The 25,668-nt window shown below is 40.3% G+C and overlaps 1 protein-coding gene across 1 annotated transcript in view; it reads right to left on the bottom strand.

The window, feature by feature from the left end:
- The window catches only part of wu:fb13g09 (multidrug resistance-associated protein 5), a 42,532-nt gene that overhangs the window by 1,311 nt on the left and 15,553 nt on the right, over window positions 1-25,668 (bottom strand). Inside the window, exons 5-28 of the mRNA XM_042493039.1 lie at window positions 25,356-25,589; window positions 24,240-24,413; window positions 23,389-23,536; window positions 21,470-21,618; window positions 20,533-20,640; window positions 19,537-19,887; window positions 19,376-19,447; window positions 19,086-19,210; window positions 18,912-18,984; window positions 18,562-18,768; window positions 16,878-17,003; window positions 16,447-16,558; window positions 16,165-16,349; window positions 15,626-15,772; window positions 14,202-14,331; window positions 13,675-13,828; window positions 8,045-8,173; window positions 7,668-7,854; window positions 6,177-6,266; window positions 5,523-5,715; window positions 5,242-5,401; window positions 2,825-2,903; window positions 2,603-2,716; window positions 1,359-1,523 (exon numbers count right to left, since the gene is read on the bottom strand). Of these exons, the coding sequence (XP_042348973.1) occupies window positions 1,359-1,523; window positions 2,603-2,716; window positions 2,825-2,903; window positions 5,242-5,401; window positions 5,523-5,715; window positions 6,177-6,266; window positions 7,668-7,854; window positions 8,045-8,173; window positions 13,675-13,828; window positions 14,202-14,331; window positions 15,626-15,772; window positions 16,165-16,349; window positions 16,447-16,558; window positions 16,878-17,003; window positions 18,562-18,768; window positions 18,912-18,984; window positions 19,086-19,210; window positions 19,376-19,447; window positions 19,537-19,887; window positions 20,533-20,640; window positions 21,470-21,618; window positions 23,389-23,536; window positions 24,240-24,413; window positions 25,356-25,589 (3,612 nt within the window). The remainder of the gene's footprint in view (window positions 1-1,358; window positions 1,524-2,602; window positions 2,717-2,824; window positions 2,904-5,241; window positions 5,402-5,522; window positions 5,716-6,176; window positions 6,267-7,667; window positions 7,855-8,044; window positions 8,174-13,674; window positions 13,829-14,201; window positions 14,332-15,625; window positions 15,773-16,164; window positions 16,350-16,446; window positions 16,559-16,877; window positions 17,004-18,561; window positions 18,769-18,911; window positions 18,985-19,085; window positions 19,211-19,375; window positions 19,448-19,536; window positions 19,888-20,532; window positions 20,641-21,469; window positions 21,619-23,388; window positions 23,537-24,239; window positions 24,414-25,355; window positions 25,590-25,668) is intronic.

Raw genomic sequence — 25,668 nt, forward strand, 5'->3', positions numbered from 1 at the left:
CTGAGAACACGGCAGCCCTGGTTATTTCCAGCGTATAAAAGGAATTCTGGAAAATATTGACCTTGGGCAGCTTTGTTACGCTTTGAATGAAGTGAAGTTACTGTAACAATTGCCAATCGATCACTAAAGGTACTTTATGCTCAAATGTTGATGTGGCTGAACCGATAAACGTTTTTTCTGCTATTGGATATCTTATAATAAAATAATGATATATTTTATTCATAGAGCGCTTTTCACAATACTCAAAGACGCTTACAGTACAGACAGTCAAGATCTAAGATGATACACAACAAATTAAAAGTTTGAAATGAAAGCTAAGTTGTCATGGTTAGACGGTTATTAAGCTACCAACCATCAGAGCCCAGTGTGTGCTACTTAAAGGGATACTTTGCCAATTTTCAACCAGCTTTGTGTCATGTCAGTGTGGGCAGGGTGTGAAAATTAGGGCTTTGATTCTTTGCCTGAGCCTGGTTGGGTCCAACCCAACTGGTTCAGTTCAGGTTGTAATTTCTCAGTATTTTCCCCGGCTTGAATTGGGTTGGGTTCTTGCCAATCGTTTTTTTGTGTTTTTTTCAGTGAAACTGGCAGTAGTCAAAGCAGTAGGGTAGAGTAGAGCCGGTAGCATGTAGTGGAAAAGCGCCATAAGTAAACTACGATAAACTTATATATACTTATAACTTACTAAATGTTTTCAGAAACATATTTTAGTGCACTGTTTGCCTGTAATGTGAGATTTTTAGTTACCAGCAGGAGCGTTTATTGCTGCGGTGTGGTGCAGTGCATGCTGGTAGTTGTAGGTTTTCTACCTCTTGAGCAAGAGTGAATACCACAGACCTTTTTCTCTGTTTTCTCTGGTCAAGCATTTGCATCTCTCTACTGCACTGACAGCCTACTTTTTTCAAAAGACCATCTTTCTGGCAGTGAAATACTTCTTTAATGCAATCTGTAACGAGTATTAAGACCATTTAGGCTATCTAATAACCATAAATTAATTAAACTTCAGTATGTCTGTGTAGTAACTGCTGTAGAAACTCTTGTCTTTCCTGATGCATCTGTCATGTTTCACTTTGAACTCACACACTGCATCACACTGATGCATTCTCAGATAGACAGGTTTACTGCTTATTAACAGGAGTGTCTCTAAAGCTGGTGATGATCTGTGTGCATTTCATGTTGCATCAAATGTCAACTTGAACACAACACCACCAAAGTCAAAATGCACGCTGCCTCATCCAATCAATCACTTCAAAGGGAGAAATTCACAAAGTACATCAGGAGTGTTTCAACTTGGGAATGAGTTTCAACCACCAGGCTGGACAGTCCAATCATGCAATCAGTCATGTTGACTTTATACACACCTGGCCGTTGTCCAGGACCATGACCCTGCTGCAGCTCATCACTGTGTTGAGACGATGGGCAATGATGAGGGTGGTGCAGCTGCCAAATGCACAGCGAATGGTCTCCTGGATGAGACGATCTGTCTCAGTGTCGATGGCTGCTGTTGCCTCATCCAATATAAGAATCTTGGGGGAAAAAAACAAACGTTGAAGAAAGAACAAGAGGACAAAACAGAAACGTCAAAAGGAGAATAGAAATTTCACACTAAGAAATGCTTTTGGGCTTTTGTTGTATTAAGTATATAATTATACAATAAAATTAACACAACATTAGAAAAATAACACAACATACTGGACAAATGAAGGAATGAGAGTGAAGAGAAAAACTGGATTTTGTTCTGTCAAACTTGTTAAAAAAGACCCAGTTTCTCTTCAAGTGTAATGTACACTCCATTTTAATGTGGTGTACATGTTACAAAGAACAGGGTTCATAAAGCTTCGAGCAAGAGGGAATTAAGACTTTTAAAGACTTATTTATGCCACTTGAATTGAAATTTAAACCAAATTTAAAATAACCAAAATTGAAAGACCCCTCCCTCCATAAATTTACATAAATTAATTTAGTTTAAGGAGAATTTGCCCAAATAGTTATTGTAAAATAAAACCCGACTTTTGGATGATGTTAATGCGAGACGCTTTTTTTTCTTTCTAAAAACATACGTCTTATTTTGAGATTTTACGATGCGACGTTAGAAAAAAAAATACTGCTTTGCATGTCTTATCATTTTTAAGACTTTTGAAAGATTCATGTCAGACATTTCCGTACCAATTAAGGCCTTATTTTTAGATAGATGAATTCAATGCCTCTCGACAAATTATTAACGATCCGCAGAAACCCTGTAAGACATACATAAAATTACTTTCGATACTTCAGTACAGTAAACATCAAATACTTCAAGACTATAACTTCTACTAAAGTCATTTTCTGGTAAAAAAATCTTTAAAAGTGCGTACCAAGTATGGCTTTTAGAAACTTTATCCGCCAGTGTTTATGAGATGCAGTTCTGATGCACACCACTGAGTGGCGGTGTGATCTCATACAGACACACACACACACCCTGACAACTCTGTGATGTAATGTGTGATGTGTTGTTTTCTCATTATAAAACAGAGAAATATCTCTAACTTGAGTTGCTATCATCATCGCCAGTGTTAAACAGCATTTCATATGTAAATGTGAAGTAGCAGTATTATACAATCTGCACCTTGCTGTTGCGCAGCAGAGCTCTGGCCACACAGAGCAGCTGTCGTTCTCCCACCGAGAAGTTCTCCCCGTTCTCGGTCACCTCTGAGTGGAGCGAATGAGGCAGCTGGCTGACCTGAGGACAGTCAAAGGGTGCACAGAGAGCAAATGTTAGGAACTAATTCTGCTCAAGTAATGCATCATTTGGCATAATCTGACAGCGCTTAAACATCTTGTTACTTACCATCTCTTTAATATGCGTCTTCTCAAGAGCCTCCCATATTTGTGAATCAGAGTATTGATCCCAGGGGTCCAAATTGGTCCTATTAGAGAAAAAGACAGCGACCGTCATCAACTGGATTAAACATTATGACAATAATGTGACAAAGAGGTACAGTAGGTACAGTACAGTATACCGCCGATACTACACTTGTACTCCTCAGCTGACAAGAGTCAGATTTTACCAGAGTCAAAGGTAATCAGCATCAATAAAGCAACTTCCCTCATCCAACAGCTCACGGGATTTTTCCATTGGACTTTGGATTATTGCAGAAAATAAGCTCTGTGGCCAACTAATGTTCATGATGCTTGTTTTGTTAGAAAGATAATATTTACAAATGACACCACTTTTAGGATTTTTGATTTCTTAATGTGATCGCCAGAAGTGAAAAGTCATCGCCTCCACAACAAGGCTGTAAAGCGTGTTTGCTGCTGCTTTTCACCAGTTGTTCGCAACCTCCCTTTTTGCCAGTGAGGTATTTACGGACCTATTATATTTTGTAGAACAAACCATAAGTTTCTGTTAATCACAGACCTTATTTTGGGCTTCTGACCACAAAATCATTCAAAAAACCCAGACAAGGGAACCAGAGGTGCTGAAATGCTAACACATTTCTGCCTTTTAGGACTCATTACTGGGGAACTCTATAATGAGGTTTTCAGTTTGAATTTGAAAACTGCAATGGTTGGGGCATTCAAAAAAGCATTAGGACACCAGTTCCACCGCTGTGCTGCGTGATGACCCAAACCTGCCTCTCCTTGTTAAATTTTGGGCACCACTAGTAGTTCACTCCTGAGTGATCTGAGAGGTCTTGCAGTGCTGTATTGCTCGAACGTTACTCATATATTTATGGCCAGCTCCATATAGAGATTTATAAATTAGTAAGACGATACAGTCGATTTTGTGGTTAACTGGCAACTAGTGCAGTGACTTAAGAAATGGGATGATGTAGGTCGTCATTTTGATTTTGGTCAGAACTCAGCTGAATTAGTTTTAGGTCCCTCGTGGTTTTTTTTTTAGGAAGTCCTGTCTGAAGTCCACTGCAGTAATCAATTTTGCTTCACATGAAAGTATGAATCAGTTTTTCCAAGTCCTGTTTTTTTCATAAGGTCCCTGACTTTGGCTGTTAGATGTCTGTTCTTTTATTTCTGACTGCCTGGCACCGTTTTTGCTTCTGTTATGATTTCCCTGTGGTGTGGCTTTACATTCAAACTAATAGTCTATATAATAACACATGACTGCTGGGCCTACAAACAGCAAACAGTATCTGGTATAAACCAAATATCTTAAGAAAACCATTTTCAAGCAAACAGTGGGATATGGATACATACTGAATCTCAAACAGAGACATAGAATATATTCTCCACAGTTTTGATGTAAAAATACAAATATTGGAGTTTTAAAAAAGGCAGGCTGACTCAAGGCAAATGGCTGTTTGCAGCAGGAGGAATCCAACTATATGGGAAGGAAGTGTGACTGATGTTGACCACACTGTTGCACCATTAGACAGACAGGGATTTTTTCATCAGAGCAGATATTTAAAGGAATACCTAACCGTGAAAATGATCATTTGTATCTTAGTTACTCAACCCATGTTAGACTGATTTCAGAAAGGAAAGTTTGTTTTTCATGTATGCCTCCATGGTAAACAACAAATCCAACAATGGCTAACATTTTTTGATAAATTGATGGTGGAATTTCTACTAGACAAATTATGGACATGGCAGATTTGCACGAGATTAAGATCACAGACTACCTCTGAATTTATTATAAAATTATTATTGCATCCATGCACAAGAGTTTTTATGCCCAAATGTTTTAAATAGTGAAGTTTTAGCGAACATGTGCTTAGCACATACTGAGCATACGACTGGACAAATGAGACTTGGATTATACTGCATGAGTTGTATGAGAGTTTGTAAACGGATGTTTTGATGTAGTTTTGCTGTTCTCCAATCCATTTTCTCTCTTCGTTTTTGGATTCTTCGTTCACTGTGGTTTTCCTCCCTCATCTAACACAAGACAGGGTAACTAATATACAAATGATCATTTAGGGCATGAATTATTCCTCTCAGAGCACATTAATGTTTCAAGGGTAGGTGTTTCATATTGGTTTCTTCTGCACTGCTATTTGAATTTTGTATAGCAGTAATGCATAAGGGATTTGTGATAGTGGACTTAATAGATCAAATTGAAATTGAACTGAAATTACAAATTACAAACAGTCCTTTGAGGCAAGCCATGTGATTGGGCTACAATGATCTTTGACTTATCTGAAAAGCACTCAGAATTGCCTTTGGGTATGAAATGTGCTATAGTAATAAATTTGCCTTGTCTAACTTACAAACCTCCTTAATACAAGTACCTATCAATTGGATTACCTGACTGTCCCGATGAAGAGCACCGGCTCTTGAGGAATGATGGCTAGCTTGCTCCGTAGGTCATCCAGACCAATCTGTGCAATATTGATTCCGTCAATAATAATCGAGCCTCCGGTCAGCTCCACAAGTCTGAACAGAGCGACACCCAGAGAGGACTTTCCTGCAAACATGTACAGACATAAATGATACTGCATGAAGAAATGTGTGTATTTGTGGAAAGACAGATGTAGAAACAGGCTGAAAATGCTGCGGGCAGGGGGAGCAAAAAGGGTCACACATACCTGATCCTGTGCGTCCCACAATGCCGATGGTCTCTTCAGGCAGGATGTTAAAGGACAGATTTTTAAGCACGAGCGGCAGATCATCACGATAACGCATCTCAACATCCTGGAAGGTGATGTTTCCCCGCTGAGGCCAGGAGGGGGCAGGAGCGGCTGCCTCAGGACTTTGTCGAGGCGCTTCACTCTCGAGACTCTGAGTTAAGGAGCAGAGATGGTATCTGGTATTAATCTCTAAATCTCTGTGGAGGTGCAAGCTCCCTCACTGATGTGCAGTGATTTTCTCTCTATGAGCTTTTCTTCGCACTTGAGACAGAAAAAGCAAAAAAAAAGTTGATATTCGTATCTGTGCAGTTTGATGTGTGTTGTGTGAAACAAGCTCTGTCATGTCCTCCAGAGTGTGTTAAGACCTCACACTGAGTTTCTATCTGCTTCCCGCTGAGTTTATCACAAATATACATACAATCACATGCACACACAAAAACAGACAGACACACACACATACACATCTGGACGTGCAAACTGTATTAAATTCAACTGCTCTGTTATTCTGTTTTGCGTCTCATGGTGTGATTCTAAATGGCGTCCTGGGCTATGTGATCATGTACAATGTGCCACGTAATCCTCTGTCCCCACTGTGCTAATCAATGCTCTTACCTTTATATAATGATTGATCCTCTCAACTGATGTGAACCGAGCCTCAGTCTCTGTGAGCAGCCGCACGGTGAACTGAAACAAGCCGGTCAGCTGGAGGTGAAAGAAAAGCAGAGAGAGGTTGAAGGTTAATGGTTACTATGAAACACATGGCATTAACATGTGCTGCTCCCTCTCAACAAACAAGCTGTAAAACAATCACAACATTTCCAGCCTAATAAACAGATCTGCTGATACGGCTCCTTTACAATGCTCTGCTGTAGCTGTCATGCTGAATATGACATGTAATAAATCATTGAGCCTTTAAAAAATAATAAAACCAAACATCAGATAGTTTAACTATGAGAAAACAAACATTCCTCGAAGACTAGACAAACACTTGCATGTACACACAGTGCTGGAAAAAGTAACAGATCTTTAAGTAGAAGTAGCAATACCACAGTGTGGATATACAAGTAATAGGGTTCCCACACATTTTCATGGACAGAACTTAAAAACTTTTGCATGACTTTTCAAGGACCTATAACATTTTTTTTCTTGTCCCACTTGCCCATCATTTTTTAATCAGATTCAAACTAAAAAAAAAAGAAGGTTGGCACAACAGAGCTACGTTACATCATCAGCTCCTGAAAATAAATTCACCATTATGTTACCTTATGTGGAAGGTTATTCTTGTAAGATTACAGTTTCATTGCGCACACTACAAATTTCCACGACTTTTACAAAACTTTTCAGTGACTTTTACTAATTCCATGACTTTTCCAGACCTGGAAAATGTGATTGGGAAATTCCATGACTTTTCCAGGTTTTCCATGGAAAAGTCATGGAAGTCATGGAAGAAAGGTTTTCCAAGTAAACGTATAAAAGTGTGTCCAAATTAAAAGTGTATTCAAACTGAGTATTTGAATGCTCAGTTTTTCTTTACAATTACCCCAGAAATCCCAAATAGCCCATAAATTAGGAAATAGTAATACAACACACTTCACTATGCATCAACACTAATTATTAGTTATTCTCAGACAATGACATTGTAAACTTAGTGACAGACCTAGTTTTTTTTTTTATAAGTACAGGTGGTTTCCAGCTACACTAGCAAGACGTTAAAAAAGTGCCTGGAATTGTTATTTAAAACTCAAAAAGTCGAGTAATTGAGCATATGTACTTAGTTATTTTCTGCTTCTATGTATAAAACACTTTGACACATCCCCCTCCAAAAAAGGAGAATGAGGTTGAATGTGTGTATAACATGCTGGTTATTTAAAGTGAGATGATGACTTTTAATTGCAAAAGTACTGCTGTCCTGAACTGCTGTTTAGCTAAATGCTATAATTCTATAAAGGCACACTTCAATAGCAGCCTTTAGAAACAAAAGATTTTCTTTGCCACATTTCTAATCCTGTCTCAAGCTTTAAACTACCCTCTTTTCAGCCTGTTAAGACTACTCATGCTGTGTCTCTATACATCCTGTGTTGCCACATGCGTTTGTTTACGAACCTGCACTGCGTACGATATGGCGAGGCCTGCATGGGCTGGAGGTATCTGATTGTGCATGAAGACAATGAGAAGTGCTACACCGGTGATAAGAGAGATGCTGATGAGGTCGAGGCGGACAGCCAGCCAACGCATAGCACAGCTGAAGAGGTAGTTGGAAGCCTGGTTGGTGTCCAGCAATTCCTGATATCTGGAAAAAAAAAAGATATAAAACCATTTTTACTATGGCAAAAGCAAGCAGAACTCCATCCTGCTGGCTGAGAGGGACATTTACTGGTATGAGGATGAGGTGTGGTTTATTTACCCACTGAGGAGCAAAGGAGAAGAGATTAAATTAAAGTTTAACGCTCTCCGTCTCTTGCAGACACCATTGTACTCACCTTTGGAGAAAGTCATGCCCTCTTCCATAGGCGTGGATGGTGGAGAGTCCCTGAAGACTGCTGGTGATGTGAGAGGTGAATGGTGATTGGCTGATGTTTTCCAGGCGCTTCAGCTCACGAATCAAAACCCTGAAAACAGAGAAATATCATCTTTTACTTTTACCTTAATACTATCATAAGTTATTCTAAAATATCTGTTTTTTTCTAATTAAAATGATTCACCTGTAGTGCAATTTATCAATCTTGATCATTTTGGTGTGTGAGTTGTCGAGTGTTGGCGATATCGGCCGTTGAGATGTCTGCCTTATCTCCAAAATACTGGAACTAGATGGCACTCGGCTTGTTGTGCTCAAAGGACCCAAACAATACATTTGAAAAACTCCACAGCAATGTCTCTTTTCAGAAATCATGGCCCCTCCCTGTTACTCCAGACAATCCACAGACCTTGCTGTAGGCAGTTTCATTGAGGAACTAATTTCTTTCTACCGAACTACACCCACCAACCGAATCACTGCGCAAAAGGAATCATGCATCTACAGATACCTAGCACTACTGAACTAGCTAATGTTACAGCTCAGCTGAGGACGACGTTATTAATGTTTCCATCTCGCACTGTCATAAGCACGAATTTCTAGTCCATGAGTGGATGCGTGCTTCTGTTTGCGCTGTGATACGGCTGGCGGGTGTATTTCAAGAGAAAGAAAATAGTTCCTACATAAAACTGCAACAAGGTCTGCAAATTATCTTGAGTTACCAGGTCATAATTTCCAGATCGAGACATTGCCGTTATTCTGTGGAGTTATTCAAATGTATTTTTTGGCGCTTTGAGCACTACAAGCTGAGTGACATCTAGTTCCATTATACTGGAGAGAAGGCAGACATCTCTATGGCCAATACCTCACAACAAAACAATCTACACTGATAAATGCCACTTCAGGTAAGAGGAAAAATATGTTGTTTTTTCCGCTGTCAATATCTTGATTCATATTTTGATGAGAGATTGAAAGTTAAAATCTTAAAAATAAGATTAAAATATTCATTGTTATTTACAGGCAGATGCAAGTGCCATGCAACTTAAGGTTGTTTTGCTTTGTAACCCTGAATGACTGTTGGTTAAAAAAATAAAAAATTCTCATCAGGTAAATTTGCAGCACTGTGGAATTGGAAAGCCTCCACTCAGGTTTGTCTCACTTGAATGAAAATTGTAGGGTATTGTGTGCAAATTGGCTCCAGTATGTGAGGAGCTAACCTTTCAAATAAATGATCCTAAATTGGAAAACATCATGAGGAACACTTTACTCCTACTATGAGCCACAGCAAGTCCTTAAAAACCCTGTATGAAATGTGAAGTACAAGCCATTATGAAGGTAATCTGGGATGGTTTTAAGATCTAAGGCATCACATTTTTGGTCAAACTGATACTGCTGCCATGAAGCACGTATTATTTGTTTTGAAAAGGAGCACAGACATTACACCTGAAGAATGAGGGAAGGAAATATGCATCAGCTCTAATGATGCAGTTTTGTGGCAGACAGGTAATGATGACACGGTGGACAGAGAGGCATGTTGTCTACGACACACAGCACCCGTTTTCCTGACAGCACTCAGGTCGTTCCGTGCTATCTGATGCATGTGCAATATTATGAGCACCGTTGCAGACAGACAGCCGAACAATCAGCAACCAGAGAGACACCAGACTCGCTGTCCACGGGGCAGTGTGAGCGAGAGAGGTTTATTGACAGAAGGTGGGGTGTCTCTCTACTTTTAGACACCAGGATAGAATAGATGGTGCATGTGAATTACAAGTCTCCCATGAATCATTTGGTTTTCTCATAAAAGCCCAGAAGAGAGAGCGAGAGTACATGACACTTCCTCGCTTCGAGGCTGTGATCCAGACAAACATGTTTATGCCCTGGGCAGTTTCATTTAGAATTCAATAAAGGCTGCTTTAGAAGTGGGTAATTTCAATGGGAGATCGAGTTTGATGCAACATCTATACATATCCCGTGATGTTGTGACTTGGTATGATACAGTATTTCATTCTTTTAAAGTGTTGCCAAGAGTGATCGCTACCTTTTAATAACAGCTGATTATCATGTCTTCCTCTTGGTACTTGAGTGCTTAATAGTCTATCAAAGTTCAGCATTAATTCCACTTGTGTTGCCTACAAATCAAGTGTCTGTAAAAAGATATATGAAGACATTTTATAATTAAATTGATCCCTCAGGAGACAAACTGGTATCAGATCTGATTAAAGAAGTCAAGAACTCCCATTAATGTGGAGAAGAGATATCAAGTGGTTCATATCAGCAGAAGAGGACGGGGAAGTTATATGTGATTTGTGAGCAGGTTTCTCCAAAGAAAACGTTGGCAGACCAATGACTTCTAACTGTAATCATATATTTGATGAAAAGTCCCAAACAGGAGAGCTTCTTGATACTGGTAAAAGCACAAAATATTTTTTGAGGCCAGGCATCGAAACGCGTCGAAAAAAATTATAGTTATTAATCATGCTCTAACTGTAGAACCTGCCAATGAAATAAAAGGCATTTTACTTTTTACCTAAAGACGAGTGCCTTGGTTCCTTCCTGTTTTTTCTTGAAAGCATACACGTCATTTTACATTCCTTATTATTATTATTGTTATTCAACATTACTAAAGGTACACTATGCAGCACTGACAGTTACTGTTTGGAAACATGCTTGCCAGCAAAATCAAAAGTAAAAGCCAACTCCAGATTCATTCACATTTGGCATTTTTCCTCCCTGTACTGGCATTTCTTTGTTTCCGTTGTCTCTCATATCCTTGGCGCTTACGATCTGGCACCCGTTTGTGACCTTTTTATATAGTCGCAACCTCACCTGAGCTTGGTGGTGGTACAGGCCTATTAACCTCCTATGCACTGAAAATAAGAAGTAAAAAAATCCAGGCAGAGGGCAGAGTCTCTGCAAAAAATACACCACCACACACTTTTTGTGGGTCATGAGTGATGATTGAGAGGGATTACCTCTGCATAAAAACAGACGGCAATTTCCGAGGTTGACAAGTGAAGCCAAAACTCAAGTGCCAAAACTTGCAGTTCCTCAAATGACCACTTGAGACTGGCTCCAAAAGCAAGGCAGTCCCCATAGACCCCCATGTTAGAATGCCCAGGCATATTTACAGCAGAAAAACATGTTTACAGCCTGAGACAAAAAAATGGTTTTGGTCTCTACAGCTAACTTCCCTGTTCATGACAACTGTACAGGTGGAGTATGTTTATATAACTCTACCATTTAAATGTTACTTAAGCTTAAAGCTACACATATGACATAAGACAGACAACAGCTTTGAGGTGGCACAGGAAAAACAAACGGAGGCAGGATGGTAAAACAAAGCATGCATCACATTAAGTTGTGATAATGATGCTGTTTTTTGGAGGTTATTTTTACAAAGAATGGAATAGAATAAAATGATTATGACTTTGAACATTAACCTCTACCATTACTATTGCTGTGATTCTCTGTCAGGCCCATCGAGTTTTACCACCTTGTTTTTGTCCACTAAAACAATATCCGGTTTGCCGTCTACTGTCTCCCTAATTCCATGTGATTGCAGCGTAAGGGTTCGGCTGCTTTGAGTAACTTTGAGACTTCTGAAAAAGAGTCCACAAACCAATGGGTGACGACACAGTGGCTACATCCATTATGTTATATAGTCTATGAATGTACAGCTAAAAATCACATGTTCTGTTTGCATGTAAGATGAAATTTGGAATATTCTTGCATTTAGCGTTTGTGCTTTCTCAATTTACACCACAGCACTGAGTCATGTTCTTCTTGATCTCTCAGATAGAGGAAATAAAAAGATACGGTGGTTATTTCCCAAGATACCAGCTAGCTGTTGTTCCCCTCAGTGGATTCATCTTTATTGCACAATTGTGGCAAAACTATAAATAATGACTAAAGCAGAGTCATCAGATCATCCAGGGCACTCCTGCAACATTTACCACAGAACAGAAGCTGTGAAAAATTAAATCAATGGCTGATAACACTCCACAAGCTTGCAGATAAAGATTAGCACCTTGAGTGCCCTCCAGTAAAAGTTACTGATTAGGAAACCTAATTCATGATCACTATGGGTTGTAATGCCATGCATGCTGTTGTTTGTACAATAAAATATATATAGCGATACATAGATACTTTAACAAGATACAGAAAGTTAATTTTAATGGGCAGATTTGTTTGTTTTTGTTTGAGCTGTCATATGCTGTAAAGCCCTCTGAGGCAAATTGTGATTTGTGATAATGGGTTTTATAAATAAAGGTGAATTGACACAGGTTGGAATCAAACCTGCAGCCACTGCGGCGAGGACACAGCCCCTGTATATGGGGAGCCCACTCTACCGGGCAGGCTCCTAGGCGCCTTGATTATTTTCTTCTTTTATCTGGAACTTCAATACACATAAAAAAATGGCCTCATCAAATAGTTTTGCCAAATCTCTACCTGTGGACACATTTTTACGATATCAAGTTATGCATCGTTATATTGCTCAGCCCTGGTTGTTTGCATGGCTAAAATCAGAGAGAATATTTGAAGAGAATAATAACTGACTTTTGTGGATCTACAGAGACTTTTATCCTGTTGCTTACTGTTTTTCAGCAAAAACATTTTTTGTTTGATTCAGTCTCATCAAACCCTTCTGCAGCAGAAGTTTGTCAGTAGACAAATACAATGATAAACCCACTGTGCAAAAACCACCCTAAACCAACCCAATATTTGCCTCAGGACTGGGTAAAGAAGTAAACTGTGTTAAATATTTATTTGATTGTTTACAGAGACCAGAACATGAGTCCAAACAAATGAAAAAGTCGCTCTGCTGGCAATTGTTTACTGTTATTCAGCCCTTTTGATTTTATGAGCCAGTGTGTATCTGTCTGCGTATTTGGATGTTTTTCTGCCCCTAGTGGCCAAAGATGAAATAATGCAGCTTTGAATAACGAGTTCCCTCTAACAGTAACGTCAGCCTTATAACAAACACTGAGAATTTTTTTTTTAGAATATTTGAAACTGTCTGCCTCTCATTTTCACAGTCTCCTCCCATTAAAGTAGCACAATTAACCCACAGAGGCTGGCAGCATGCTAAGGTGACAAAATCCAAAATGTAAAGTTTGTATGAAAATACTGTTAATTTTATAAATTATATTGAATAGAATACTGTCGACTTTCATCTTGTGTTTCTTGAGATATATGTTTTTGCAGACATGTAAGGAATTATTAATGTGACATATTTTTTAAAGGGAGTTTGGCGTAATATTTTAGGAGCAGGAGCAGGACTGGAAATAACTGCAAAAGGAATCTTGTTGTGGTTTTGCAAAAGATGACCTTGCAAGATCCCCTGTACTTGCAAAAAATGCAAAAATCTTGTAGTGTTTGACTAAAAGCTTACATAGTCTTTGAGTGGGTGTCAGACTTCACTCTTTTGAAATTCTTTTCAAAGTCTTTCAGTGTGAGCGTGAACACTTGCTGGTTTATAATCACCTGCTGCTTTGCTCAGATTTCTCGCATGAAAATAAAATGTAATGTGAAAACACTGTGTTTGAATATCAGGCTCAATGACAATGATAACAACAGAGGTGGTAAGAGACTGACCTGGAGACACGATTGACGATCATGAGAAAGGCTCCCAGGGGTAGGATGGAGATCAGGAACCACGGGAAGACAATGCTAACCATTCCCAAGCAAAACAGCACCAGGGTCAGGTTCTGTAGCAGCATCTCAGCTTGCATGGTGAGACGTACATCAACTTTGGAGAGAAGAAATTTTATGTATCAGATGCGCTGAGTGAATGTATTTCTACGTGTGAAGAAAACTTTCCCTTTGTGTCCCCCGAAGTGTCTTTTAGTGTTTGTCTTTTCACAAAAGCTAAAAAGAGACACAAAAATATACTTTGAAACAAAAACAACCATCTAAAAAAAAAAAAAAAACAGCAACCTGTTAAATCAACATGTCAAGTAAAGACACCAGTGAAGTGCATGACATGAAGTCACTCACTAAGCAAAATACTCCATGTGAAACCACACTGTGTCTTGGCAGTACACCTTGTCAACCAGGGAGACTTCAGTGACTGAGAGCTCTCTTGGGGAAAAGGTTCACAGTCAAGACAAATCAAGTCTCACCCTCATCCATGTCTCTGGAGAAGCGGGTCAGGATACGACCCAGAGGCGTCGTATCAAAAAAGTGCATGGGGCTGAGCAGGAGCCGGCGGAACAGCTTGTCGTGGAGCACGGAGGCAGCCTTCACGGTGCACTGTCAACACAAACAACAGCCGTGTTTGAACATGAGACCTGACACATGGAAACAAACAACTTTAAGAAACATACGGAAAGAATCACGGCTCGGATAAACAGATGGTTAGAAGGAAATCGTCTGTCAATGCGCTCAGCCACAAACACACAACGGATAAATACAGTGGCACTCATGTTGCCTGCAGAGTTACAAATACTACTTCACCATATGCTAAACATGTGCACAGTGGTGAGTGGGAAGTTATTTTTCCCCCTCGCACAAGGCAAGCTGTCAAATCTTCATTTATAATGAGTTTCTGGGAGGCTGACATAAAGGTCGTGACCTAATGAGCAAGAGACATTTCACCAATAGGACAGAAATTACATGTGGCAGCAGAGAACAAATTAATTCTATTAATGGAATATTCAACACTCCCAAAGATCTCATCACAGCTAGGGGTAAAAAAAGATTAGCCATCTTTGAAAAATTAGCAATTTCAAGTGGCACACATTAACGTGGGGACCTAACCTCTGCGATGCAATGTCAGGTTGGGTTAGCATGAAAAAGAGGATGCACACCCGAAGGGGCACTGGCATACACGCACGCACATCCTTCCTTTCTCTCTGCCTCTTTGTCTCTCTCACACAAACACACACGTGGTGGTTGTAAAGCTGTGAGAGACAGCGGTGGACAGATAAATGGATTTGGCCCACAGGCATTTTCAATTATAGTACTGGAGCCATGAGAGCATGAACAAATGACAATGCAGACAATTAAAGAGGAGCACTGCTTAACTGTACAACACTAATATATCAACCAGGGGTGTGGACTCCAGTCACATGACTTCGACTGGCCAATATTTGGGATTTTGCTGATCATCTGTATCAGCATTTTATTGTAATGATCTCTGGTAAAATTAACTGATTAAAAAGTGTAAACAAAGTGTCAGCATGGGAGGAACTTTAACTTTGTAAAACCTCAAGGAGCTATTTTTATTAAAATTTTCACTTGACTTAAAAAATAAAAAAAGTTGCTGGGAACTTGCTATATATGATGCTGAGCGTTTTAGTTTTTATTTAACATCTGCTAAAGGCATTTAAACAAAGTTTTGTGTTGGAGATTGTTATATTCCAAATTCTAATTATTGTAAGAAAGATTTTTACTTTTATTGTAAATACATGTCAGTTCCAAATATTGGTTATCAGTCGCATTAACTACTCAAACTGCCTGAAAAATCGGTCGACCCCTACTTCTTATATTCGCCTCAAACACGACAATTATTTTAAAGTTCATCAGTGATTGAGTGGAATCTCACCTTCACAAACACCAGCCCTCTCATCGTCTTCAGCAGCAAAGCAGCCCCCATTGATCCGACGTAAACAGTTGAATAGTACTGAATGTGAGGGTTGAGTCTCATGCTGTTACTCGCCATCGTCTCATTCTCCAAGATTAATGATGTGTTCTGAGGGCAGATGGAGCAACAAATTACCAAGAGTGAGAGGGAAAAAAATCCAATTTCTCCCCATGCAGAAATTTAGCCTCTAATGAAACTGAGAAAAAAAGCACACTTTAGAAAACAAAAAGTACATGAAAATCAGTCAGTTTGATGATGTTTGCTATTCAGGGCGCATTTCTCAATAGCAGCCACCGCCTGCTCTCCTGCACATCTGTTTCTTCACTGCTCGTGCTTGTTTTTAATTAAGTTTAGCAGGGTGCCGTTACTTTTTTAATCATGCACATTCAGATTAATGCTCAGTCGGCTGCCACAACTCACTGGAGCATAGTTGTTATTTTTCTTTTGGGAGCCGAATACACACTAAAAAAGAGGCGTCTTTTATAGTGATACAAACTCACCCCGCTGCCCTGCCTGATCCAGTAGCTCAGCCACCAGTTACTGAAGGCTATGCTGCCTGTAGTGGAGAGGAAGAGGAAGACATTGATGATGAAGACTATCGGACCTCCTGCTGCTTTGATGTAGGCACCGTACACGGACCAGGCGACTGCGCCGGAGCCTTTCTCCTCAGCTTTCATCAGTTGTTCTGAATAAAAGATGCAAGAAAGAAGTTACTTGTGAACCAAATTAGCATTTACCATTCACTCTACATGTGGAGCATGAAAAGTGGCAGGGTCTCTCACCCGCTTTCTTGCTCTCCACCTTCGGTCCGACCTTGGCAGCATCAGCAGAGCTGTCAGCCTTTTCTGCATCTGCCCTCTGCTGTTTGTTTTTCAAATTCTCTTTCACCAGATTCTGAGAGACAAAAAGATCCGGAGAGAACGTGAGCTTCAAAACACGCCACCGCTGCAAATCACAGCAGCTGTAACAACAACACCATGCGAGTCATTTAAACAGAGATATCAGTGACAGGGTCTTTAGCAGCTTGCCAGTAAATCAATGCAAGCATACAGAATGAAAGGCCATGTAAGCATTAACATTTCGAGCTACTGGGTCTGCCTTTCTGGGGCTTATGAATTATTCATCCTGTAATGTTCAGTGTTTTTGTGCAGTGGGGGCTAAGATGCCTCACTCAAAAGAGCTGGCCTGCTGCCTCATGTGCCCCTGGACTTACCTCCTGTTGCATGCTGTTGAATAGGCTGGCATAGTCACGCTCTTTGCCCATTAGCTGAGCATGGGTGCCATGCTCGGCAATCTGCCCGTCCTTCATCAGAATTACGCTGTCACACTCAGGCAGATACTAGAAATAAAAACACAAAAAAGAGGCAAAATAGCTGAATACACTTTGCAGACATTAAGAGTTTTAAAACTTTAATCAGCTAATTTAGGCTGCTTTCAGAACTACTTTCTGGTCAAAGGGGAGACACTATGAGTGAATAGAGTAAAACTTTTAACTAATGAAACTTCCCCAGTTGATTACTTAAATAAAGACTTTTTTTGTTTTTCAAGTTTTCTGAAATTTTGTTTTAATATACCAGTTAGACCTTATCTTATTAAATATGCATGGTGTCGTTGTCTCCCCCGCCCCCACCTCTATGGATATGTAATACCCCTTTGCCGCTAAAATTACTGCATGCATGCAGGTTTTTTTAACATGAGTACACTAACTAAAAGTGATAGACTGCTTTCGTATTGCCAGTAGAGCAGAACTGTGAACATGGCTCTGTAGCAGACAAGTATGCCCATCTGGGTGTGTGTGTGTGTGTGTGCGTGTGTGCGTGCGTGTGGGTGTGTGTGTGTGTGTGTTTATTGTTTTTTTTTTTGTGGTATGTCTTATGTTCAACGTCACCAACAGGTCGACAAACAAATAAACATTAGACAGCAGCATGGACGTAGTCCTGTGAAAACTTTTCAGTGGTTACTTCTCTTTATATATCTCTTATTTATTCAGTCTCTCTTTCAAACTCAGTGCAGACTAATTTGGATCGATGTTTGAGCTCTACTTAGGTGGAGTCAAATTCACCCGGTTGCTGCATTTCCATCAATGCCAACCGGAGCTGGAGGTGATAAATATCCCTGACTGCTGAAGTCATTTGACACGATGTGAATGCCGATTGATACCTTTCCCATAACATTAAAAAGCCAGATGTTATAGCAGGTGTTAGCAGGGTTTTTGTGCAGTGGATAAGAGGCTCTAGTTTTTAAGTCTTATCTTTGGCCTTTTATACTATTTTTATCCCTTGTATTTATTTATTTATTTTTTCTATTGACTTTTATTTATTCTAAATATTTTATTGTTGTTTCTTGTATTTTGTTTGTTGTTTTTCTGTTGCTGTATTTGTTACTTTTTTCTCTGTGCTGTTTTGATCTTGCTCTGTGAAGCACTTTATTAATTTGGTCTGGCATTACTAAAGTCTTATCTAATATTACTTTTTATAATCAAATCCCTCTGGTAAAACCATTAGAATATAGACAGGAATAATACTGGAAAATCTGGTGTATGTAAGTGCTCCTGAGGTGAAGATTTCTGGCTCAGAGTTTGAGAAACAACTAATTTTGAGAGAATGGCATTTAAAGATATGTATTGTAAAATTCCATACATTTTCAGACAAAGAATAAGGCACTGCAGGTAAATAATTAAATAACAGATATCATCATAAAACTTTTCCAAAACGTTACGTTATGCCTGAATTTCAAGAATAGCAATCTGAACTACAATAAACACCCAAATGTGTACTTTGGATGTTTTCTTCCCAATAGTCTGAAAGAAGACATGTAATGGAAGCAAAATCTGAAAACTGACCAGCGCATGAAAAAAAATGCGTTTTTACCTAATTTTTTCCCAAACAGTCTCTTACCTGCAGCTGGTGGGTTACAAACAGCACTGTCCTGCCTTTGGTTTTTGCACCCTTGATAGCTTTATGGAAGACATGGGACCCCACACAAGCATCCACAGCGCTGAGAGGGTCGTCGAGCAGCAGTATGGGCCGCTCGCTGTAGAGGGCACGAGCCAGACTCACTCTCTGACGCTGCCCTCCACTCAGGTTGGCGCCTCTCTCTCCGATCTAGAAAGAGAAAGCTCCTTAAAACTCTCCATTTGTTGTGGCTGCACTGAATTGCAACCAGCATAAACTAAAACTGCTGCACACAAGCAAAGAAGAATTTAATTTAATAAACATGTTACTGAGGATCAGATTTTGACAGATACCTCAGTCATGTCTCCATATGGGAGCTCTGCAAGATCTGGGAGGAGGCAGCAGGCTTCCAGAACGGCATTATATCTGATTAGAGAACGATGAGGAAATGTGTTTAATTAGGAGGAAAATCTAAACCTTTATTGAGTTAGTTCTTCATAACATCATTATACAGCAGCTCATCTTACTTTTCTCTGTCATACTCGTTTCCAAACAGGATGTTCTCCTTCAGTGAGTCATTGAGGATCCAGGCTTGTTGTGCCACGTAAGCGAAGCCACCACTGACAGCTACATTACCGTCTAACAGGGTCATCTGCAACACAAAAGCAGACGGTTGAAAGCAGAGGCAATATTTGAAATGTTCCTTTTCAAACTGTAGGTCGCTGTGTGGCATTGGGTGTGAATAATAGGTTCAAAAACACTTTTGTTGTTTCTGTTTTTCATGTCTGTGCTGCCTGGAGAGGAAACTTGAACTCACCTGTCCCAGTAGAGCTGACAGAAGGGAGCTCTTTCCGCTACCGACACCTCCACAGATACCGACTAGTGAACCCTACAGAGGGATAAAAGCAGTGGCGTGTGGGAATTACATCACTCAGAAAAATAAAAATGTCCTTTATCCACTTATACTTATGTTGTTACCCTCTTAATGCGCTGGTCGATGCGGTGCAGGGTCTTGTGCAGTGGAGGTCGTATGCTCTGAGTGGAGGAGATGGTGCTTTGTGGACTCTCCTGCTCCATGTTTGTGAGGAGACTCTGTGCGTTGGGAGCTTCCTTGTTTCCTTTGCCGTCCTCTGTGGAGATGTACAGGCTGAGCTTCTCCCTGCGCAGCACACGCTTCATACCGCCTCGCTTCTTGGGAGGCGGGTTAGGCTTTGCAGGCGGAGGACGTGCCTTTTCCCAAGCCAGCGTAGCGTCCTGAAATTCCACCGCATTGCTGGGATCCTCCATTTTGACCAGAACAACCTCTCTGTCATCCATCATAAAGAGCCTCTGTGAAGACAATGAGTTATGCAACATTTAAGTTTGTCCAACTTGACTATATGTAAAAAATCAGTGCTTACAAAGGGACAATTTAATGCTGCTTTCTCTTTCGTGCATGACTAAAACAAGTTCAATAAAACAAGCTCATGGTTTCTCTCTTTGCTTATGTGAAACATTGTGAAACATACTTGAGGTCGTGCTATGTTATAAGACGTAGTGCCAATACATTAGTCATCCTTGTGCTTCTGGTACAGTCTGTCCTGTCCATGAGTACCTCATTACTTTATTATGCAGCATTGGAGTAAAGATACAGAGTGCGTTGAGCCTTTTGGTGCATCCTTGGCAGAAACACTTGCTTACTTAACCCTCATTGGCTCTGTGAAACTATCTCTCACTAACATGTGACTTTTACCATGTGTTTGGAATACAGTAATGCTGAAAATGTCAGAATGTGGTGCGGGTGTGTTTTTAGCATCGACGGGAGCACCTTTTGATTTGCTCTGAGAGCAGTAAAACCTACTTGCCCACTGACACACTGTCAAAACACAAACTGGATGTATTAAATGACATCCTGCACATCCTGTTGTGTTGGGGAAAAGCAATTTAGGTGGCTCTGTGACAAAGGTGGTAGACAGACTTGTCCATATTTCTCACCTCAAATCTTTTGACTGCGACAGCTCCCTCTGACAGTGACCTTACAGCCAATGGTGTGACTTTTAGGGAAAAGGTCATGGAGTTGAAAACTGCAACAATGGTGAAAGCCTGAGGAAGGATGTGTAGAGATAGACAGTTATTCGCCCAAATGTTTAAATGTTTAAAAAATACATATTTTCCCTCCTACGTCCAATGTATTTATCAATCTACATTGTTTTGGTGTGAGTTGCAGTGTTGAAGATGTCAGCCATCTCTCCAATAAACTAGGTGGCACTTTGCTTGTGGTGCTCAAAGCGCAAAAAAATATTACATTTGAAAAACTCAACATCAATGTCTCTTTTGAGCAATCATGACCTGGTTACTCAAGATAATCCACACAACTTGTTGTGAGCACTTTCATGCTGAAACTATTTTCTTTCTACTAAACTACATCTGAAAATGTTATCAATATGCAGAAGGAAGCGTGTATCTACTCATGGACAAGAGGCTGGTGCTCGAGACAAAGCAAGATGCAAACATCAATGGCGCTCTCCTCGGCTGAGCTGTAACTGTAGCTAGCTTGGTGGTGGTGCTGGGTGAGCTAGCAGTAAATGCATGCTTCTGTCTGAAATGATACAGTTGGTGGGTGTAATTTAGTAGTAAAATATTAGTTCCTACATGAAACTGGTCACAACAAGGTGTGTGGATCATTTTGAGTAACCGGGTCATGATTTCTGAAAAGACACATTGCTGATGAGTTTTTCATGTGTAGCTTTTTGGTGCTTTGAGCAGCATCTAGTTCCATTATATTGTGGGTAGAGAGGGTAGACATCTCTACGGCCAAAATCGCCAACACTCAGCAATGTTCAGCAAAAGCAAGTTTACAGTGAATATAGAGAGAATCAAAAATGGAAATATGCAGTGAAAATGCAGACTATAACTTCCCATATCTAAATACCTGAGCTGCAGTGAGGTCATAGCCCAAAGCCATGTGTAGGGTGAAAGTGCACACGCTTGCTATCACCACCACGATAGGAGCCACACCCACTGTGAGGCTCTGGACGACCCCGGCTCTTTCAAGTATCCCCCTCTCTTTTGATCGAACCTCTGTTGAGGAGATAAAAGAGAGAGAGAGATGACAAAGAGGCAAAGAAAGAGAGTAAAATAAGGGGTTGAGTGACTCCCAAAGAGTTCTCCAGAGAACATTCAATCAACAACACCATGAGAGTCACCAACCAATACACAGCGAGTGGACAGAAATAGATACAAGAGGGAGGGTGAGGCCCCACATCCAAACATGGCATGAAAGGGGCTTCAAAAGCTGCTGAACCTTGATAAGTGTACAAGTCGAATACTCAAACTCTGGCCCCTCCCCCTTCCTGCATGTTTGTATCTCCCTAATGCACCCAACTAGCTGCTTTGTTCACCCGGTTCACTCGCTGCAAACAGGGTAACAAAAAAAGCTTGTGCATCTTTAATTCAGACCCAGCAGCACTGTGTGTGTATGTGTGTGTGAAATATGAGAGCTCCCTCCTCCTGGTACATGCTATTCTCTGTGGGATTCACGTTGGATGTTGTGTGTGTTTCTGCACGGATTACAAAGCAAAAGCGACATGCCCTGGGGCAAAAACACTGTGATCATCAATTTAACAACAATAGTGACTGAAGGGAATGACACTGTAACTCTTAGGACTCATCGGCCATTAAGTTGAATGGCGATTAATTATCGTTATAATAGGTAATCAAAGGACAGCAGTGAAAACGAGCCCCACCTGGCTAATTTGAAGCATGATTAAAAGAGGAAAATGATCCTTATCCACAACCTACAGCGGGGGCCTCATGAGAAAAGGCCATCGCTAACTCATGAATAATTGGAGCAGTCTTGACAGTCGTTCAAGGTATCATAAGGCCCCAAACACCATGCAAATTAACCTTGAGGCCGATGGATTCAAACTGGCCTTGATTATAGAGGATGGCACCGCGAAAGACTTAAACGGTGCAAGCTAATGAAAATGGATTTAGGGTCAAGGTTATCTTGCCAGATTGCTAAGAGGATAAGCCTAATTTCAGGTGATAAACTGACCATTTAGTCACTAATTTGCAACAGTGACAGGTGTTCAAATTAGGTGACCCTTTATTCTTGGTGAGTTGGGAATAAAAGCCCTAATTAATTGCGTGAAGTTTGCAACCCTGGAAATAGGGGTGTACCATATCATACTGCCCTCCATAACGCAGGTGTAATTTTTAATATGATGAGGAAAAATCATACTCTAATAATGGCGATATTTCAACTTGTCGACATAATGTCATCATACCATTATGTACGGCAACAACAATTATGTCTGCGAGCATATTTGCTACCTACTGTTGCTGTTTACAAATTAAAGAAATAAGGTAGTTTTTGTTAATTTTTTTACCAAAAGTAAAACTGACATACTGACATTTAAAAGGTAAGGCCACTTTATTCGTTTAGCACATTTCATACATCGGGGCAACAGTGCTTCACAGAACAATAAGATATATAATATAGTAAAGGATAGACACTTTAAATATAAGAGTAAATAAAAAATAAAAAATGTAAAATTAATAACTGAATGTGCAGAAAAGAAGGCCAAATGCTTTAAAATCAAGTTTAAAAATATATTCGCAATCCTTACGGGGTGGAGTAGGCAGCGTAAAAAAGGAACCTTTTTAGCCTTTCCTTAAAAATGGAGTCTCGGCTTATTTTGTTGCAATTGCAATAACCTGAAATATTGTGATATTGTTTTCGGGCCATTTCGCACACCCCCCCCCCCTTAATCTGGCAAGTGACGTGGTCCTGAGCACAAACATAAAGCTAGCAGTGTATTAGGATATCAGAACATGACAACCACTTACTGTGGATATTCTGTGCAAAGGCATCTTCCCAACAGTACATCTTGATGAACTTTATGCAGCCCAAAATCTCGTTCATCAGTCGCACGCGCCGGTCAGTCACCGCCACACACTTCTTGCGGAAATACGCCGTCAGCCTCGATGTGAGCATCTGTCCAGACAGGAGAAGAGGAAATGATGACAAGGGAAATAAGTGGCAGGGGAGGAAATGAAAGCAGACACAATCACATTAGCAGTGCTGCAGGCCTGTCCGGGGGACCAGAGTGATAAATGCCTTTCACATCAATACCAGGGTCTCCGGCTGTCAGCCTCCGACTTAGACTGAGTGTAATTTGAAAATAACTGCTACAGAGTTGACAGAAGATTGATAACCAAAGAGTTATGATGCTTTTAAAAAGTGCTGGTTGTACTCTTCAGCAGCTTGAATTAACGTAAACATTACATTTATGTCTTCTAACCAAATTTTAAAAAGTCCTCACACAGCAAATAATGTGTCAGCAATGAAGCAACGTCTCTGGTCATTAACTTGGTAAAACTTTTGAATTTTTTGTAATGAAGTTGCTTGTCACAGCTGCCATATGTATGATCATAACTTTTGGTAAAACTTTTAGAAATCGTTGTAATTAAACTGCTTGTCACTGCTGTAATGAGTGTGATCATTATTTGGTATGAATTCTATAAAACTCTAATGAAACTATGTTCTGCATTAAAATCTCTATCAGCTGTCTGTCTACTAATCTATTCTAATGTGTGTGGCTGTAATAAAAGTATTCTCTTTTTTGTTTCCATTTTGTAACAACAGCTTCAAAACATCATTTGTCTCACTGTGTTAGATATTCAAGCTGAAGTCGTACCATGGTCGGGTAGAAGAGGATAAAAATCGCTGACCCCAGCAGAGCAGTGGGGCCCAGGAAGAACGCAGTGTAGGACAGACCCAGTATTCCCACCAGAGGCCCCCCGGCCAGCAGGCAGCCCACTGACACCGCTTCATACAGCCGCTGGCCGTCACTGGAGCAGATGTTGATCAGCTGGGAGGAGAGACAGTGATTTATATTAAAATTTCATTAACAACATAGAATACACTAGATCTTTTTCAACAAGATGCACTGATTCATTCAGAAAATCTGGCAACTGTTTGTTAGTTTGAGAAAAAAGTGAATTAAACTTCTTGTTAATGGCCTGAAAGGTTAACTGAGTCAGAGTCATTTGTCAACACCCTGTAACACATGTCATAAATTATGTTTTTTTGTTTTGTTTTGTTTTTGTGTTACCGATAGTGTTGTTTTGGAGGCTCGTGCAAGTGTGCACGAGAAAACTGTCCATAAATGAGGAGAATTCCCATACTTTGTCCTATTACTTGTAACGTACTTTTATTTACATATACAACATTTTAGCCATTAGACCTCCATTAAGTGAAGTAAAAAGGTCTGATGGCCAAAACATATATTTATTATATATATATATATATTTAAGGACACTGCAAAGAACAGGACAGTGTGTGAGATTACAGATGACTGCCACCTGTTAGTTTGGCGAGTTATTTCCTCTCATGTAGGTGCAAAATATGTGTATCAGTTGGCTGTAGGCTGTAGACCTTGTGGTGTGTACAAGTGCAACTTTTTGGCTGAGACACGGGCAACGTGAGACAACGCAACAGTTGGCTTTCCCCATCACTATATCTTTGATTTAGGTTTGGTGTGTCTGGGCCTTCAGACTATAAAATCACTTTTGCAGATACAGTTGTCCTTATTCCCACGTTTACTTGTTGGACAATGATTCCTCTTAAGCTGTGTAATGACTAATCTTAGACAGCCTCCCCTCCCTCAGGCTGTGGGATTTGTCGAGATCTGAGCAGAAATGGTGTAAGAGCAGAAATTAAATCCATCTCAATCATCTGCATGTGGTGCCCTGCAGCAAAGGGTGATTTAGTTAATTTGGCAGTGAGTCCCCTCCAGGATTATATCACCTACCTCGCCCGCACTGATGTCTTTCGTGCTGCGTAGGCGGAGGATCTTGTGGAATGCAAAAGTAAGAGCTGCCCCACGGAGGCGTGCTGCAGTGCGGTAGTTGACGGCCCACATGAGCGCCATAGACCAGGAGCGCATCAATTCCATGAGGAAGATCCCCGCTACCAGAGACAAGCCGTACGGCACGCAGCTCACTGAGCTCTGGGTGTACTCTAGCAGAGCTCGGACCAGGAGAGCCTGGGGACGGAGAGGGAGAAATTGAGAAAGATGGTAAAGCAGAGAGGTGGTAACAGAACAAAAATGTGCATAAAACAAC

This window comes from Plectropomus leopardus, chromosome 9 (genome assembly GCF_008729295.1).
Source record: "Plectropomus leopardus isolate mb chromosome 9, YSFRI_Pleo_2.0, whole genome shotgun sequence".
Lineage (NCBI taxonomy): Eukaryota > Metazoa > Chordata > Actinopteri > Perciformes > Serranidae > Plectropomus > Plectropomus leopardus.